The sequence below is a fragment of the Melanotaenia boesemani genome, chromosome 9, assembly GCF_017639745.1.
Source record: "Melanotaenia boesemani isolate fMelBoe1 chromosome 9, fMelBoe1.pri, whole genome shotgun sequence".
Taxonomy (NCBI): domain Eukaryota; kingdom Metazoa; phylum Chordata; class Actinopteri; order Atheriniformes; family Melanotaeniidae; genus Melanotaenia; species Melanotaenia boesemani.
The window spans coordinates 24,875,361-24,892,438 of record NC_055690.1 but is presented as its reverse complement, the minus strand read 5'-3'; the positions used below and the strand labels follow the sequence as shown (position 1 = coordinate 24,892,438).

The 17,078-nt window shown below is 38.5% G+C and overlaps 1 protein-coding gene across 2 annotated transcripts in view; it reads right to left on the bottom strand.

Moving 5' to 3' along the window:
- Positions 1-17,078, bottom strand: part of LOC121646533 (cGMP-dependent 3',5'-cyclic phosphodiesterase) — a 159,225-nt gene that overhangs the window by 15,845 nt on the left and 126,302 nt on the right. For both annotated transcript variants that reach the window (XM_041995576.1, XM_041995577.1), the window contains exons 5-13: positions 14,961-15,070; positions 14,178-14,233; positions 13,860-13,919; positions 11,480-11,636; positions 10,744-10,796; positions 5,760-5,834; positions 5,435-5,476; positions 4,596-4,664; positions 4,304-4,434 (exon numbers count right to left, since the gene is read on the bottom strand). In XM_041995576.1, coding sequence (XP_041851510.1) covers positions 4,304-4,434; positions 4,596-4,664; positions 5,435-5,476; positions 5,760-5,834; positions 10,744-10,796; positions 11,480-11,636; positions 13,860-13,919; positions 14,178-14,233; positions 14,961-15,070 — 753 coding nt within the window. The remainder of the gene's footprint in view (positions 1-4,303; positions 4,435-4,595; positions 4,665-5,434; positions 5,477-5,759; positions 5,835-10,743; positions 10,797-11,479; positions 11,637-13,859; positions 13,920-14,177; positions 14,234-14,960; positions 15,071-17,078) is intronic.

Below are 17,078 nucleotides of genomic sequence, written 5' to 3'. Positions count from 1 at the left end.
GAAAATCACTGCAGCAAACATCGCTACCGACTGATGTGAGATGATACACATATCACTCCAAGCTGAACGGATACAGATAATATTTGTAGTATTTACTTATTTCATTACTTATTTCATAACCATATTTATCATTGTACAAAAATAAACAGGATACCAGGATTTGTTTTTGAAATGAGGGGAACTCGGTTTTTTAAAAAACAGCAACATGAAAATCAAAACCTAGCAGACAAATGAAAATCTCTTTCTCAGAGTTCAGCACCAGTGCTACACAACTCCACATCTTCTCTCTCTATACCTGGATAGTACTTGGACAGTACCTAATAGCTCCTGAACAGTAACTGGACAGTACCTAAAAGTTCCTGATGGTACCTGGATAGCACCTGATAGCATCTGCCTGCAGAATCAAAAGACTCCAACAGTGATGTCTGTCTTGTCCTAGCAGCACCTTTCTGCCTCCTCTCCTCTTTGGATCGCCTCATCATAACCTCATTATTTTCTGTGTTATGACTTACAAAACCTCTATGTCTTCCCACACACATCATACAACACTGTTGATGTTCAGCTCCACAAGTCACTGAACTGCGGACTGAGCGAGTACTGAGGGAGTGAGTGAGCGGTGTGCTGCTGCAATGCTGTGCCTTATTTCACATATGACTATGGCAGGTGGTAGAAAAAGTAGTTCCGACCAACAGGGTATAATTTATATGCGATCCAGACAATACAGTTACTTCCCACTGTATTCCATTTAGCAATAAACTGCATTTTTACTCCAAATGAATAAAATATTGATATTTTAACATTAAAATCACAAAAGAATATAAATAGTGTGTATCAGAGGTATCAATATTTCAGTATAAATCTGCAGATTACTACCTCTCAGCTACAGAGCAGGAGATCTTCAAGTCAGCTTCACACAGAAACTGAAAAAGTATGACGCTGCCTCTGGTTGATATTGAACTATACTATCCACCCTCAGTTGTTCTGGTTCATCCTGTTACAGCCGGGGTGCACCGGCCTCCAGACGCTCAGTCAAAATGGAAGCCATGGCTGAGAAACACCTGAATATGTTTTAAATATTCAATCAAATGTTCAAGTTTAAAAGGCGTAATGTGTGATGTTTGTGATATTCGTTTTATCTTCTCGCACCAAAATTGAATTTTTAATTGGTTATGACCTGTAACTGGTATCATACCAGGCTGCCATGCACCTGCATCTCCAGCGAACTTTGCATATGAATATTTAACACATATGATGGAGGGACAGCTCGTTTAAAATCTGTTTGACTGTGCTTGAAGCAAAGACAGGGCTTATCATGTTATATGCACAGTTGCACAACCATAATCCAGTTGCTGTTACTATGGTAATGAGATGCCAGCTCCGTCATCACTGCCACAGGCAGAGGGAGAAATCAGTGGACATGATCCTGTCTCGTCTTTCTCATTTAAGTGCATGCATGTGTGTTACAATGTATTAAAATCACACATTATACAAAACAACTTTCCTAATTCCTAAACAAATAAACAACCACAGAAACAATCAGCCAGACTGTCGTTTAACAGACTTCTGCATTCAGGAGATAGAAGCATTGCTTTTGGCAGCACACACACACACACACACACACACATACACACACAAATACACGCCAAAACATGGTGCCAAACCAGGCAGCCAAGCCACCCGCTGCTGTTAGACTCATGACCTGACTCTAGATCATCACACTGCCATCATCATCACAGCCATCTGGTCGCACACATACTTTGTGCTCACAGAGAGGGGGCGATTGGACATGAGCTTGAAAGTGCACCCTGAAATATATGTTCAGGGTGCACTGGAGTCTGGATAAACCATCAGAGTCCTGATAGTTAGTGGAAATTCCACAGAGTTCAAATAGACAGGTTGGGCAAACAACCTAAATACTTTTCTTTGAGTTATTTCTATGCAACGTTCCCCTCTAGATTTTAATGTGAGACAAACCTCAGCATGCATTCCGAAAAAGTGCTCCAGACTACATCTTGCTACTATTGATGGAGTGCTATCAGCAAACCTGGTGAGTTAGTAGGTTTTTCTAGCATTCTTAATGAAAGCCTAGTAGCTGTGTGTTTTATTTTACTGGCAGCTCTAAGGGATGGATTTCTGGAAATCTGGTAAAAAAAAAGAAAAAAAAAAAGCAAATTGATGGAGAGCAGAGTCTGATGGGGAAGCCAAGGTACTCAGAAACTGGATCTGAGCACAGGTAGGAAAGGGGGATATAGTCAGAACACCAGTGAGAAATGAACTGTTACTAATATAAAGTAATTCATCAAGTTGTTTGTACGACAGGAGATTTGAAATCCAGTGGGAAATGATAATTGGACACTGAAAGATTAGTACAGTGCAGATGCACAGTGAGGGAGTCAAACAGCACATGACAGAGAACTTGTACAGAAAATAGTTTCCCTTAATTGCATCATTATTTTCTGTCCCCTACAGACAGTCAGCATCACACAATTTCTGCTTTAATTAATTAAACTTATTGAACATCTTCCTGAAATACATGTCAAATAACTTGTCAAACAATCTATTTAGCTGTTTCACTTGTGAATTTTTACATCTTGTGAAGAAATCTGGTGCTTGGTTAGATGCATTTTTTCTTCCTCTTTGCAGTTTAAATCTGCGCTTTCTAACTAGCTTTAATGAGTAACAAACCTTTTTTTAGCTATAAAGAGGTACCACCATGAACATATGTCACACCTTGTGCAATTTAGAGAGCAATGCCATGCTAATCATTAGGCTGAAAGCCCCCCGGTATTCCTTTACCCTAAAATTACGTACTCATTTTGCATATATAATTATACCTTAAGGCCATTCATTTGGAACATGTCATTGTACTTCTCACATTTCTCTCAAGATTTCATTGCATGTGTTACTTGAGTCAAATCTACATGTGTGTATACATCCTGCAATAACAAAAAATAGGATATCATGGCAACTCTGCTGAAGACTGTACTGCATTTGTGTGCAGCTTTGATTTAAACGTACAGAGACATATGTATGAGCAATGTATACACGCATATATACCTTCTCCTTATGCAAAGCAAAAATGTGCACCAAGAATGTGAGCATTTCCCATACTCCAGACAAACTGTTTTGCCCTAATTAAAACCTCATGTAGTAAATCAGAAATGGAAATAAATGCGACATAATTTAACCTGAAACCGATTTATTTCTTCAGATTATTATGATAATGATTTTTTCACATGCAATTACTGTTACATGTGTAATGATGGTTGCTCTGATGTTGAAAGACCTTGCTAATGAATCTTTAAGAAGAGAGTAATTAGAAATCATTTTGGTTTTGTAGTACATTTTAGGCTTCAAAGGGCTGTTGAAGGAACCAGCCATCATACCATTCTCCATCCGTAGATCTCTGTCTTCCTTTTCATCGTCTGTAAGCATTGCTTTATGACCCAATATATGGATATGTGTTCATCTGTTGCATATAAAGCAGGGGTCCTCCTCCTAAAGTTATGATGCTGCTCTGTGAAAGGATGCATTTTTTTTATTTGAACTTAGAGTTCTAGTAGTTTTGTCCTGTTCACAATTAAAGAATTCAGACCACCACTTTCCTTATGACATGATAAAATGATAAAATCAAGATACTTTGCTGCTGTTTTCACTGCCATGTGCTTTTGGCTGTGGTACAGTATACATTTATATGCAAATAAATAAATACATAAGTGAGTGTTTGCATCCATTCGTGACAAAAAATGGGAGTGGAATTCAAATTTATTCAAGTGAGTCTAATATCAGGTTAGTAGAGAGTTATAAAAGAGAACCAAATATAAAAAGAGTTTTATAAATCTGGCAAATATGGTGCACATACATATTTCGGCCTGTGTGTATAAATTTTAGTCTTGAAACTACAAACAATTTTATGCATCTGGCCTCAGGGCTGCTTTAGGGTCTAAATCCTTCCCTGCATCTGCTCATGAACAGCCTGCAGTCAGTGTGCTGCAGATTCCAGCATCTTGACCGGTGTAAACTCAACAAATCTGAGCTGTTTGGCTCGTCCAGTCAACAGTACTGTAAGCCACTGTCACATAAATCTTTGAATCTACTGTAAGTCAGCACTTGATGAGGTAGGGGAAGACAAAAGCTACTTCGGACTGACAACCATGTGCGTTGAACGTATTTCACCTTAAGCCAAAGAGTTTGGAGTCATTTCTAAAGAGCTGTGAGGTTAAAAATGGGATTACAGTGAGTAGAGTAAAAATGATACTCTGCATGAAAAAGACACACAATCGATAGGAAAACACACACATACCTCTGCCCACCCTTTTTGTTGAAGGCACACGCTAGAGCCACCACGTGACCGGTGGCTCTGCTGACCACAGGGACACAGAGCATGGAGGAGATCTCACAGCCCAGCATACTGGACAGCTGCCTGCGCTCCTCCTGAGAAGAGAAGACAAGATGATAGACAGACAGACAGACAGATAGACAGATAGACAGATAGACAGATAGACAGATAGATAGATAGATAGATAGATAGATAGATAGATAGATAGATAGATAGATAGATAGATAGATAGATAGATAGATAGATAGATTCTTACAGCACTGATGTCCTGAAGAGAAATTGACTTCTTTTTTTCGACAACTTGTCCAAAACGCCCAAACATTAGCTGAACCAATGAGAGACAAAGGCAGATTAAAAGAAGGGGTGAGTAAAGGGGAGGTATAGAAAAACAGTACAATGAGGAAAAAATACACAAAGAAAGCAGAATTCTTGAAAGACTCCTCTGAGATTCTTTAAGGAGAAAATATATAAATAAAGGTTGTTTTCTTTTTTCCTGGAGAAAGCTTGTCTCCCTTATTAAAGAGCACAAATAGTCCATGTAACATTTTTTGTGTCTTGGTATCCCTCCACACCAGCTATTATCGAGATTTCACACATCATTTAGCCTGAGGGACACAGTCTATTCACACATAATGAAGAGCCTGTAATAAAAACACAAAAACAAAAAAACAAAAACACTACATCTACACCACGAGCATGGATAGGAGACTTACAGATATGAACTCAAAGGAAACGATAACTTCTACTGCACACATTTCTTAATTAATTACCAACAGAAAATTACAAACATTCATACGTAGGAGCTTATTCTTTAATGCCAGTCAAAAAAGCATGTATGGTTACAGCACTTGCATTACAAGCATGCTAATTATTAATTTCAACAAATATCTCCGAATTTCTTTGTTTACTAAACCATGAGAAGGAGCAGTGCTATGAATAATGATAAATGACTGATTGAATGAGGACACGATTAAACATACAAATAATTAATGGACGAGTAAATGTTTACACAGGGAATATTAAAGACAAATAAACAACCAACTGCAAGTAAATCAAGGGATTTATTTTATGAATCAGTTATTATTTCGTTCTCACCGGGAAGCTGATCTCCTCCTCCAGGACTTTGTCTCCAACTACCTAAATGTCACAGAGATCAAAGATCACAAGTTACTTACAGGTTAATGCCAAAATCACTTTTTGGTACATGAGTCATTGTTAAAATGGTAAATGGCTGCATGTTTGTGATTGTGTGTGTGTGGTTGGCCAAGTGTTTGAGGGTAGCACTGTGTGACAAAATTTGGTATGCTGTTTTTTTATCTGGCATTTCAAAGACAGATAATGAAAACAAATGTGTATAAGAGTGATAAAGATGCAGAGAGAATTCTCAATGTGTTTTTTTTTTGTATGTGTGTGTAAGTACCTGGCAAAATAGCTGGTGGTTATCCTCGGACACCAATAACAAACAGCAACACTGGGACTGCGTCTGCTGCTGCAACTGCAGAGGAACACACAAACATCAGCCTGCACATATAATCAGAAAATACTTCCTTATCAAACTAAGCCATGTTGTTTTCCATTTATGATTCGAAGAAAAGTTCAGGGGCCTATTCCAGGAAGGAATTTCACGTAACTCTGAGTCTAAAAAGAAACTCTGGGATAACAGTAGATCTCTACACATCACACATTTAGTTATGTAAGAGGACTTTCCCTATGACTCGACATACCTTTCTCTTTTTAAAAAGTTCTGTGTTGCCAACATTATAAAGAAAGATCCCATTATGAAATAAAATTTTAAAAAGTAACGCAGCGCAAAGTACAAATCTTTCTATCACGTCCACACTGTGTCACGTTGGTATCTATGGCCGAATAATTTGAGTAAATTGGTACCGTTTGAAGAGATGTTGATTAGAAAGAGATAACACGTCTGTTAAAGTTCTTTCTAACTTTCTAACTGCATTAATTCAGCTTCGAAATCTCTGGAATTGTGTTGGTACGGACAAGAATTGTCTGAGAGCTGCTTCAGATGGGGGAAGACAGGTAGAAACTCAGGTTTTCTCGACGCTGAACCTGCCAGCAAGAAGGTTCACTTCATGGTGTCAGTGGTGATAGATTTGGGATAAGACTTACGTTGCTTTCTGGAACAGAAAACCCAGAGTTTTGCTCAACTTAGGGTTAACATACTCAGAGTTTTAACATAACCCGCTTTCTGGAACAGGCCCCAGATTAGAAATGAGTAAACAAAGAGAATGAGTTGAGCTCAGGTGAGACAAAAATGTTGTTACATAAAAACAGAAATAGTTTTGCTCAAAGTGAGCCAGTTTGCTATGAATATTTGACAACTTGACATTTATATACATATCCACACATATTATAACAGTGGTTTTCAAACCTTTTGAGCCACGACCCCAAGATAACATAGGTTAGTGTTTGCAACCCCCACTTCCAGTAAATAATGATGTGATGTATCAGATGGATCATCCTGCAGCATCCTTTAAATGTAAGGCTGGAAAACTGTCAGATCTTAAACTCACTCACTGCTGACAAGGCACCTACATTACCAAAAGCAGCTTCTTTCATGGGGATAAGGTGAAATTTAGATTTTTAATATGGCATTGTACTAACTTGGTTGTTTATGCATTAATGTGTTTAAAAAATTAATGTGCTAATTTCAAAGATTTGTCTTTTTGTTACTGGTTAAATTTTGATAACCCTGGTAAAAAAAAAAATGTAAGCAATATGTATACTTCTTAAATTTATGTGACGACTCCCAGTTTGAAAACCACTGTTATAACCCATACACTCAGTCCATATGCCCAAACAACAGTCAGGACCTGTCCCCCCACCCGAAGGTGGAGGGAGGCGACCTTCTCGTCCACCAGGGTAAGCCCCAACGTACAGGCGCCAAGTCAGGAGGCAATGAGTATGCCCACACCTGCTTGGCGCATTTCACCAGGAGCAACTCCAGAATAGAAAAGGGTTCAGTCCCTCTTGAGGGCAGTGGTTCCAAAGACCTCAAGCTGTGCGTCAATGTGAGTCCAACTATATCTAGCCGAAACCACTCAACCTTGTGCACCAGCTCAGGCTCCTTCCCCGCCAGAGAGATGACGTTCCACGCTCTAGAGCTAGCTTCTGCAGTCAAGAATCAGACCACCAGGGTCCCCGCCTTCGGCCACCGCCCAGCTCACACTGCACCTCACATTTTAACCATAAAGTTTATAATTTATTATTCGATGAAAATAATGGAATTTCTTTCTCTTTTAATCTAATTACATAAAATTGAAAGTGATATTTAATGTCAATGAGTATATAAAAGAAGCAGTGCATATGCTCTCAGCCTTCCTGATGCTGTTGTTCAAAAAGACCTGCAGAGTTTCACACAATTTTCTGCTGCTGTGTGGGAAGAGAAATGCTTCATTCACATTCATAGACTATAAGACATTCTGAGGTGTAAACACACACCTGTATGCACAGTGACACAAATGCTGAGGTTACACAAGCATAAACATTTACATGGATGCACATACACAGTTACAGGAGCCATACATGCTCGCACAACATTCTTCTCTGTAATCCACAGATCTGGATGGAGAACAAGCAGGACAGGAATAAACAGCGGCTGCTGCCAACACACTCGCCCCCAAGTCACACACACACACAACCTCCTGGCAAGAACACACTTGTATGTACATGCACACTCAGCACGCATATGCACACAAATAAGACATGTTGCTGCGCCCACATACAATAATAAACCCCTCAACCCCCTTTTTCCAATTTGTGTTAATCCTATAAGAACTGCTCCAAGCTTTTCCCGCCATGCTGATGATTCTTGGGGAGCGGCAATCCTCTGCTCCTTCGTCCCCACCATACCCCACCTAATTTTTACAGCAACATAGAGGCCAAAGCAGTCTGATTCAAAATATGCTTCACAACCAATGGACTCTTTTGCACCACCTAAACATTTCTCTCTGCCCTCCCTCACATGAAGGAAAAATACTCTGAATACAGGTTTAAAGCCATCGAAGGATGATGTAGTACATGCAGTCTGAATCTCTGCAGCACAGCAACTCAAGATCGCTGAGTTTGTCCCAAGGTAGCACAGGTACAAGTGAGGTCAGGTATGCTTGACTTAAGCAATTAAACAGAAAAATGACCTCTAATTTCTACTTGAATTGGTAAACAGACCACATCCCCTGAAGATATTTATCTTTTCTACTAACAGAGTTAAAGTTTCATTTTCTCTTCTGGGAGAACATGATAAAAAATGGCAAAAAAATTGTCTATGCAAAGCACCTGGTGATGCAGATACTAAGTATATTTGAATAAGGATTTTCATGACATTAACACTTGAACTTTTTAACAGTTTTCCACCTTTGTTTATTTTTTTGTGACTATTAAATAAATATTTGGGCCATTTGATTTCAGATAGCAAAGAAGTGCAGCAAAGTTCCCAATATGTTGAACAATGTAAATTTAGCTTTGCATAACACCTTGACAAAATGGAGGTTAAAAAAAATAAATAAATAAAAAAATAATAATAATAAATTGAGATTTAAGTAAGAAAATTGATCAAAAACTACCAGAAACATTTGATGAATTTTCTCTGATTTTAGGAACTCACATGTAGATGAAGAAATGAACCAATTAACCTGGCCCTGCGATGTCCAGGCTGTGACCTGCTTCTCGCCTGCTAATTGCTGGGATAGGCTCCAGCTTTCCCTGCAACCCTGAATTGGACTAAGTTGTATAGAAAATGGAAGGAGAAACTACTGGGCTTTGGGTCCTTTTCCAACATGAACAGTGAAGCTGAGTCATTGTTCAGTGTTGTTTTATTTGTATGAATCAGAGCAGATTTATCCACAAACACTTTACCATTCATATCGCTGTCTCCGTGTCTTTTGTCTATATCTTCTTCTTTCAATATTGCCAGGTAGCGTTAGATCTTCATTTCTAAAGAAACTTTTTCTGAACTGGCAAGGCTTTTTTAGATGCTCTTACCAAAGTCTAATCCAACATTTCTGTTTGTGATAACTATGGTTTGCACCTTATTGCGAACCCTCCAAAATTGCTCTTGTAAAGTCTTTTCTTTATGGTAAAGTTGGATAATGATATGTTGACCTCTAGGAGAGATTTATGGATGGTGAGGTACTTTTAAGTTGCTAAGTCTGAAAATTAACTGTGTTTTTATTTGAATGTAATTCTCTTTTGATGTAGCCACACCTTATGTTAAAGCGATCTTTTGGTTGCAGAAATTTTTACATATTCTCTTGGTGTATTTTGCTTTTGAATCTTAATGATGACCAGTTTGACACACAAGAGCTCATTTAACTGCATGCTTTGTGCTTGGAGCAGCAGCTTCAATGGAGTGCATTTAAGCAGCACTTTTTTAGTCTAGTTGACCACTCAGCACTTTTACACCACAAGCCACATTCAACCATTTACACAGAGAGCCCTTTTTAGTCTACACTCACTTACAGACTATACAGTGCTTTTCTCTATCTCATAACCTCACACCAAGGACTGCATCAGAGGCAAAGTGGGGTTTTGTGTCTTGCTGAAGGACTCTGGACACGTGGTCTGAGGAAGCTGAGGCGAAGAATGACAGATCTTCCACCTGGCACCTACTTGCTCCTTCTCCATAGCTGCAGCAACTCTAAATGCAAGCAAATCTAATCTTCAAGCAGACTTTAATACTTTTATCTGCTTAACTGATGAAGGAATAACAAAGGAGAGGTCTTCACATGTCTGCAAAACAAAACTACTTTGAAGTTAACTGACCAATATTATTCATTCATCCGGACTTTTAGGGTTGAGACAAACTTTGACTTATTTTATCAAAAGTTATGAAATATTCAAAACAAGTCCTTCATGCTGAATACATATACAGTTGAATCATGTGCATTCATCCATTAGGCTTCCCTGGAGCGCTGATGGACTGAGGTTTTGTCCCTCTGATGCAGAATAACCTTCAAATCTCACCGCTCCCTCAGGCTTTACCCCTTCTATCTCACATTTCCTTCATCTGTGAATAATTCCATACATCTGAATTATAGTCAGTTTCTGCTCATGTTCATTCTGCAGCTCTCTCATAACTTCTGTGCAGCTCTTCCTTTGCTGCAATCGATCTATACCTCTCCCTCCTCTCCCCTGCTTGTACAGAGAGTCAATCTCGCTGTACGGATGAAGGAGAAGACTGTATGTATGTGTGTGTGTGTGTTTGGGGTGGGGGCTGACATTCTATGGGGAGATTGATAAAGTAATTGTGTGATAAAAATCTTGTGACAGGTGGAGGGCAAGAAGTCACCGGGTAGGATGTTTTGCATGTACTGTGCATCTTTGGCTCAGTGTGTGTGCGTATATGCGATGGTGCACGTGGGAGTGTATGAGTGATCTCAGCCACTTACATAATTGATGACTTTGAGCTGGAGAGAAGCGGCATCAAGGTCATAGAGCTCACCTAAAAGAGGCGAGGCAGACAAAGAGAGAGAAAGTGATGGGAGGGAAACCACAAAGGGGGCAAGGGCAGATTGGTGTGAAGGAGGAATGGGAATGCAGATCATGTCAACAAGTGAACAGCAATCCAGGGAAGGATGCACTCAGACAGCGAGGTCAGGGAAGGGTGAACAGCAGCAAGTTAAGAGCAAGACTAATAACAAAGACAAAAGATGGGATAGTGAGATGCCTGGACTGAAGAAGATGATTGGAAAAAGTTGAACAGAGAAGCACATAGGTAAGGAAGAGGTGGGAAAACCTGAGGGGAACAAACTCGTCTTTGTTGACAATTACTAGAAAATAAACAAGGTTGATGGCATGAGAAAGTCCACTTCCATTATGCATGAGATTTTAAACAATGTCTGTGCAAAGCATTCTGTTTTCATATTGTAGCTGTCACACACTCCTTATGCCACGGACGTTGTGCATCTAAAATCACAGAGCTTTTCATCCACTGGGACTTGCTCTATTAACACACCACACCTGTCAGTATGTGACTATGTATGAGCTCTGTGTTTGTGTACAAAAGGTGTGGGAAATGTAAAATGTATGCGCCTGAGAAAGAACAAAGGAGCTTCAAAGCATAAACTTTATTAGTAATTTTCTGCATGTGTGGGCTTATGTGTATGTATTAGTGTGTGTGCATACCACAGAGCTGTAGAATATTGCGGTCCAGCTCACAGTAGTCCTGCTCTGAGACATTGAGATGCAGCAGAGCATTGTGGGACTGCAGAGGAGAAGGGCTGAGAGGAGGCCTCTGATAGGCTGTCTGTACAGCCTGGATGCGGACACACGCCACAGAGGCCTACAATGCCAGGGGCACATGTAGACACACAAATGTACACACAGACAAGCACAATGGTCAGCGTATTTGAGATAAACAAAAGTAATTTGACACAGAAAATCACTTAACTTTGTTATCAATTTCTACTGAGTGTGTACGAATGATCACAACAAAAACAACCTGGTAGACATATAAACCAAAGGAGCAACATTTTCTTAATATCCAGCCATTTAACAAGGCTTACTTTTACTTACAATATAGTTCATGTAAATATAAGTAAGAAATAATTTTATAATAATATATCAAAAGACAAGTTTTACAAATTTCGAAGAAAAGTATTTAAAAAAATGGCATGCAAAGTTCAGGTAAAATTTTTGTTACTGTAGAAATTTAAAAGCTAAGAGAGTGAAGGGGGAGCTGACCTTTAAAGGCATAAAGATGGCATGCAGCAGATTCACAAGCTATTTTTCCCCATTTTTCATGGTTAAGAAATGAACTGGTTGAGCTCCCTGCGCGGTCAGTTCTATATCACGTCTTTTTGAGTAATATAGTTTTTGTTTGTCCTTTCTTCCCTCAAGAGGCTACTTGGTCTTTTGAGGACGTCTGTGTTTTGGTCGTAGGCCACAAAGGCCACGGTAAAACCTTCTGCATGACTCTCTATAGGTTTTCTATTTTGTATTTTCTGTCATTGGGATATTTTTTCTCTTTTATTTATTTACTGCTTCTAGGGATTGTTAGTATTTAACTGAATTTACTCTTCCTTGTACCAGTGAAATATTCCCTGGCTACAGGCTGGAGCACTGACCCCAAGCATGACTGTTCCATCACTGTGCTTTACAGATAGAAAGATGTTAATGTCATGCAATACTTCCCTTTGTTTATTTTCAAACAGTATTTTTCTTTTCTTGCAATCCTGAAAGTTCTCCTTGAAAGTTTTACTGGCTTTACAGAGATCAGCCAGACCTCCACCTGTTAACTGTAATTTCTTTGCATTATAAACTGGGGAAACGGTTTGCTGAAAACACTGGTACACCTTTTTGCATTCTTCTGTAAAGTGAGCCTCATACTGTATATTGCAATCTTCAGAAATGGCTACAGAAAAATCGTTGAGACAGGGTTTGAGAAATAACAGTGTTTATAAAGTTATGTCAAAGCTGGCTTAATCTGATTAAGAACAAATCATAACCTTAAAAGTTAACTATGGTGCAATGTTGTTTTTCTTTCTTTTCTTTAACATTTCTGAATGCAAGTTTGCAAAGGACATTGATTTAGTTTGTTTATATGAAAACATCTAGGGAATCTGGGTATATTTCATTGTGTAAAAAAACTGGAAACCAGTGTTAGACATGTGTTCTGTAGTCAGATAAGTCCATGTTTCAGGCAAAAGAAAAACATTACATCTGTTTATTCAACTTGTTTTAGCACTGAGTAATTTTTCTTTTTTTCATGTACATATATTGTGCAATGCAACTTTATAGAATAAAAACAAATAAAAGAAAACAAGTAAAAAAAATATCCAGGCTGTCATCAGCAAAAGGCGCAAAAGCCAGCATCTGTGATAGTATGAGGGTTCATCACGGTCCACAGTACTCGTGATTTGCTGATGTGGGAAACGTTGACGCAGAAGCACTATCTTAAAGTTTGCCGAGAAAAGGGTTACCATCAGATAACGCCTTTTCTCCAGAGGTTAGCAATTTTTCAGCAGGGCCTCGTTCTGCACGACCTATACGATGTGGCGTCAGAGACACAGTGTATGTGCTTGACTTACTTGCCTGCAGTCAAGATCTCCTACAGAAAATTTATGGTGCAAAATGAGGAAGAGAATCAGACAGTAACAAACATGGACTGCTGGGCAGACAAAATTTTTATTTTTTTTAGCAAGCAAGGACACAGATTAGTATCCTCATTTTTTTAAACAATTAAAAAGTGTGAATAAAAGGATGTTAATGAAGCAGAATGGTGTCTCTTTTCTAATTTTTACGAATGTTTCTGGCTGAAAATTTGAAAATTGTTTGTATTTTCTAAATGGGATTGTAAAGTTGATTAGTATAAACAGAATAAAAATAGTACCCTGTAACAGAAATGGTTCAAATGAATTAAATATGCTAAAATACAGATTTACGTTTTTATTCTATAAGGTTTAATTGCACTATATACACATGAAAAAAGAAAAAGAAAAATTACCCAGTGCTAAAACAAGTTGAATAAACTCCCTACCAAGAAATACAGAGAAAGAGAACTTACATGTTTTTCCAGCACGTTCAGATGCACTTCATCTTGATCCGATGGTGGGTTACAGCCAACCTGCAGCACACAAACACAAACAGAATAAAGACTGAGCAGAATGAGCTGTGTTTAGTAAATCAACTTGACCAGCAAATAGTTTGCTCTGCAGAGTTCATCTTATGTATCTATGTTAACTAAAATTAAATCAGTCAAATGAAATCAGAATAGAGGAGGAGGAGAAGATGATGGTACAATAATAAGTCACATCCGACTTGTTAGTTTGGTTGATTGCTTTCTTTAAAACCACTTTGCATATCCTTGAATGCAGGGACTCACAAGTAAGACAGCAAGGACCTTGTCCTGATCCTCATCCAAGATAGGAATCACAAGAGCTGAGAAAAAAAAGCAAAAAAAAAAAGCCTTTAGAAATATGCATTCATACAGACAAAAGAGTCTTATTACTCTCCTTTCATTTGCTGTCCATGTCCTTGGCTAGCTCTCAGTCTTATTTGCTCTTTCATCATCTTCTAATACAAATAAAAACCCACAAGAAGAAGTCATTGAAAAATCTAGATATGATGTCCTTGAATAGGTCTGGTAATTTATTTTTCAGTCAAATTAGTAGATCATTAAGAGCAAAATAAGTTTGCTAGAGTGTTGCTGAATGTGCTCTGCAATTACAGAACAACCTGGCATGCATTTATCACTGAACGGTCATGCACGTGTGGTGAAATGTTTACACAGTCTTCAGGTTATATTCTCTTTCTCTGCTTCTCCATGTAAAGAAAGCATGTTCGTTAGAAAAGCAATGCCGAGTCTGGTAAGTGTCTTAGATTTTTTTCTCACCACAAACCTTTTTTTGGGCCTCTCGTCCAATTTTGTTGCCCACACACCTTCATACCTCTTTCCATGCAATCATCATCTCTTGTTCTCTATTTCTCTCTCTACCTCCTTTCGTTTGTTTTTTCCTCCCACGCTCCCTCATCTCTCTGCTCTCTTGCATACACAGGCACGTGCTTATACATCCTCAAACAAGTGCATACACTCACATGTCAATTTGTCTGTCCACCAGCATCACTCAAGCCCTTGCTCGATCCTTCATAAAACATACAAGCGTACCTCTTCTGTGTGCTGGTAACGGCGATGCAAGGCAGATTCTGTACTTCTCTGGCAGTTCAGATGGAGGAAGGCCAGCGCACTGACACCGCTTCAGCTGGTCTGCAATACTCCTACAACAGAAACAAGATGACTCTGTCTCAGGTTTGACAAAGACATTAACATACATGAAATTAGGATATAAAATGTCTGTCAGACATTTTAGAGACAAAAGGGAAGAGGGGGTTGGGAAGACGTACGGCAAATGGAAAAACAATCAGCAGCATTGCAAAACCAGACATGTTATGATCTTTGACCCTAAGCAAAACGCTGCAGAATAGAGCAAACTCTGAATTATATTAACTCAATACAGCTTTTTGTGTGTTGATATGCGCTGTGGATGTGTGTACGGGTGTGTGAAAGTGTTTGCCAGGTGTGAAACCAAGTGTGACAATTGTAAAGGTGTAGAGTTGATCTTAGTCTGATCTGAGCTTGGATATATTTAATACAAAGGCAGCTTTTTATGCTTAAACATCAGACTAGTATTTGTTTGTTCTGGCCTATCTGAAAAACCCCCACATGCACTTAACACACACATAAATTCAGACTTGTATGAATATGGAAATGAAAAGTAAGGAGAATAAAATAGTTTCACTCAAGCACATAGGTAAATTCAACATCTATGTGCTTCACATAATAATCAGCTAAGACCTCTGGCAGCTACTTACGCACACATGCATGGTAGCAGTCGGACTATTACATGCTCACAGAGTCTAAAATCCCCTCAAAGCACTGCAGCCAAATCTCTGCATGGTGCATTGATTTCAAAGTGTCCATTTATTTCAGCTCAGTGAGAAACAGTCCACTTCAATCAGAAAATATTGTAATGTGGCAAATGCATTTGACCTCTGTGCAATGTATTTGTTCAATGCTACTCCCCTGCAAGATCATGAAGTAAATTCAAACTAGAAACAGTGAAAAGCAACAACAACCAAAAAGTGACAACAATAAGAACAAACTTGGTAATGTCTGTGCACATATGAAAAACAATGTACAGTAGTCTGATGTGTGGATACAGGTTGCTGTTTGTTTGGAGATGTGCGTTATGGGTCACGACTATCTAAAATGACATGTCCGGGAATATGTGGGTGAGATGCCACGAGGTTCATTTATTGGTTAACTTAAGGAAGATGTACAATGTTTAAATTCATGACAGTTTATCTATGCCCATCTTGTAGTTTGGTTATGATTGTAATTGAACTGGTTTCTCTCATTTTGGTCAAATTTTTGTTCACTTCCTGTTTCACTTTGAACTTCATTTAGTCATTTCTGTTACTTTGCTTTGTGCCTGAAGTGTGTTTAGCAGTTTTGTTGCTGCCATTCACGCCTGGTTCTATAATTACTTGATCCGTAGGTAGTCTTGATGTCTCATGTTATTTCTAAGAAGTTATTAATGTTTTTACCCTTGTTCCTAGTTTCTGCCTTTGAGATGTCCTTATTTTTAAAGTTTGGACTGAAGCCTGCTTTCCTTGTTTTGGATCCTGCTTCATTTAATTAAACTGTCAATCTTGTTAATCCATCATGATTTAACTTTTTTTTTTAAAGTTTCGTTGTGTTTGTTAGCTTACTTTATACATTTTTGGGGGGGGATTTTGTATGCTTTTAAACTTGTTTTTAATTAAAGGATTTGGCTTATTTGTTATTATTAATTTTCTTCCTAGTCTAGTTTGTGTTACTTTATGCATGTTTAGCCTTAAGTAGAATCAGTACAATGCACCCCAAAAGCCAAACATTTTAATAAATGGGAACAGAAGCACATTTCAAACCAAATAAAGTTGTTAAGACTTATTCCAAGTATGGACATTGTGTTCATGTTGACTGTGAGTTCACTGGTTCTACTTTACCATCAAAAGGAAGAAACAGCTGAAGATGGGTTAATGTGCAAATATAAAAATTTTATTGTTGAATGTTTCTTAAAATATGTATAAAGTGAAGACGTTGTGTAATTGTGTGTGTGAGGTGATAACATGATCATCAGGGAATGAAAACCATCCTCTGGTTTACAGAGCTCAGGGGAGCTCCACTAAAGCAGCTGCTCTGTTTTCATACAACTGATTAATTATTTGAGAAGACAAATCTCTG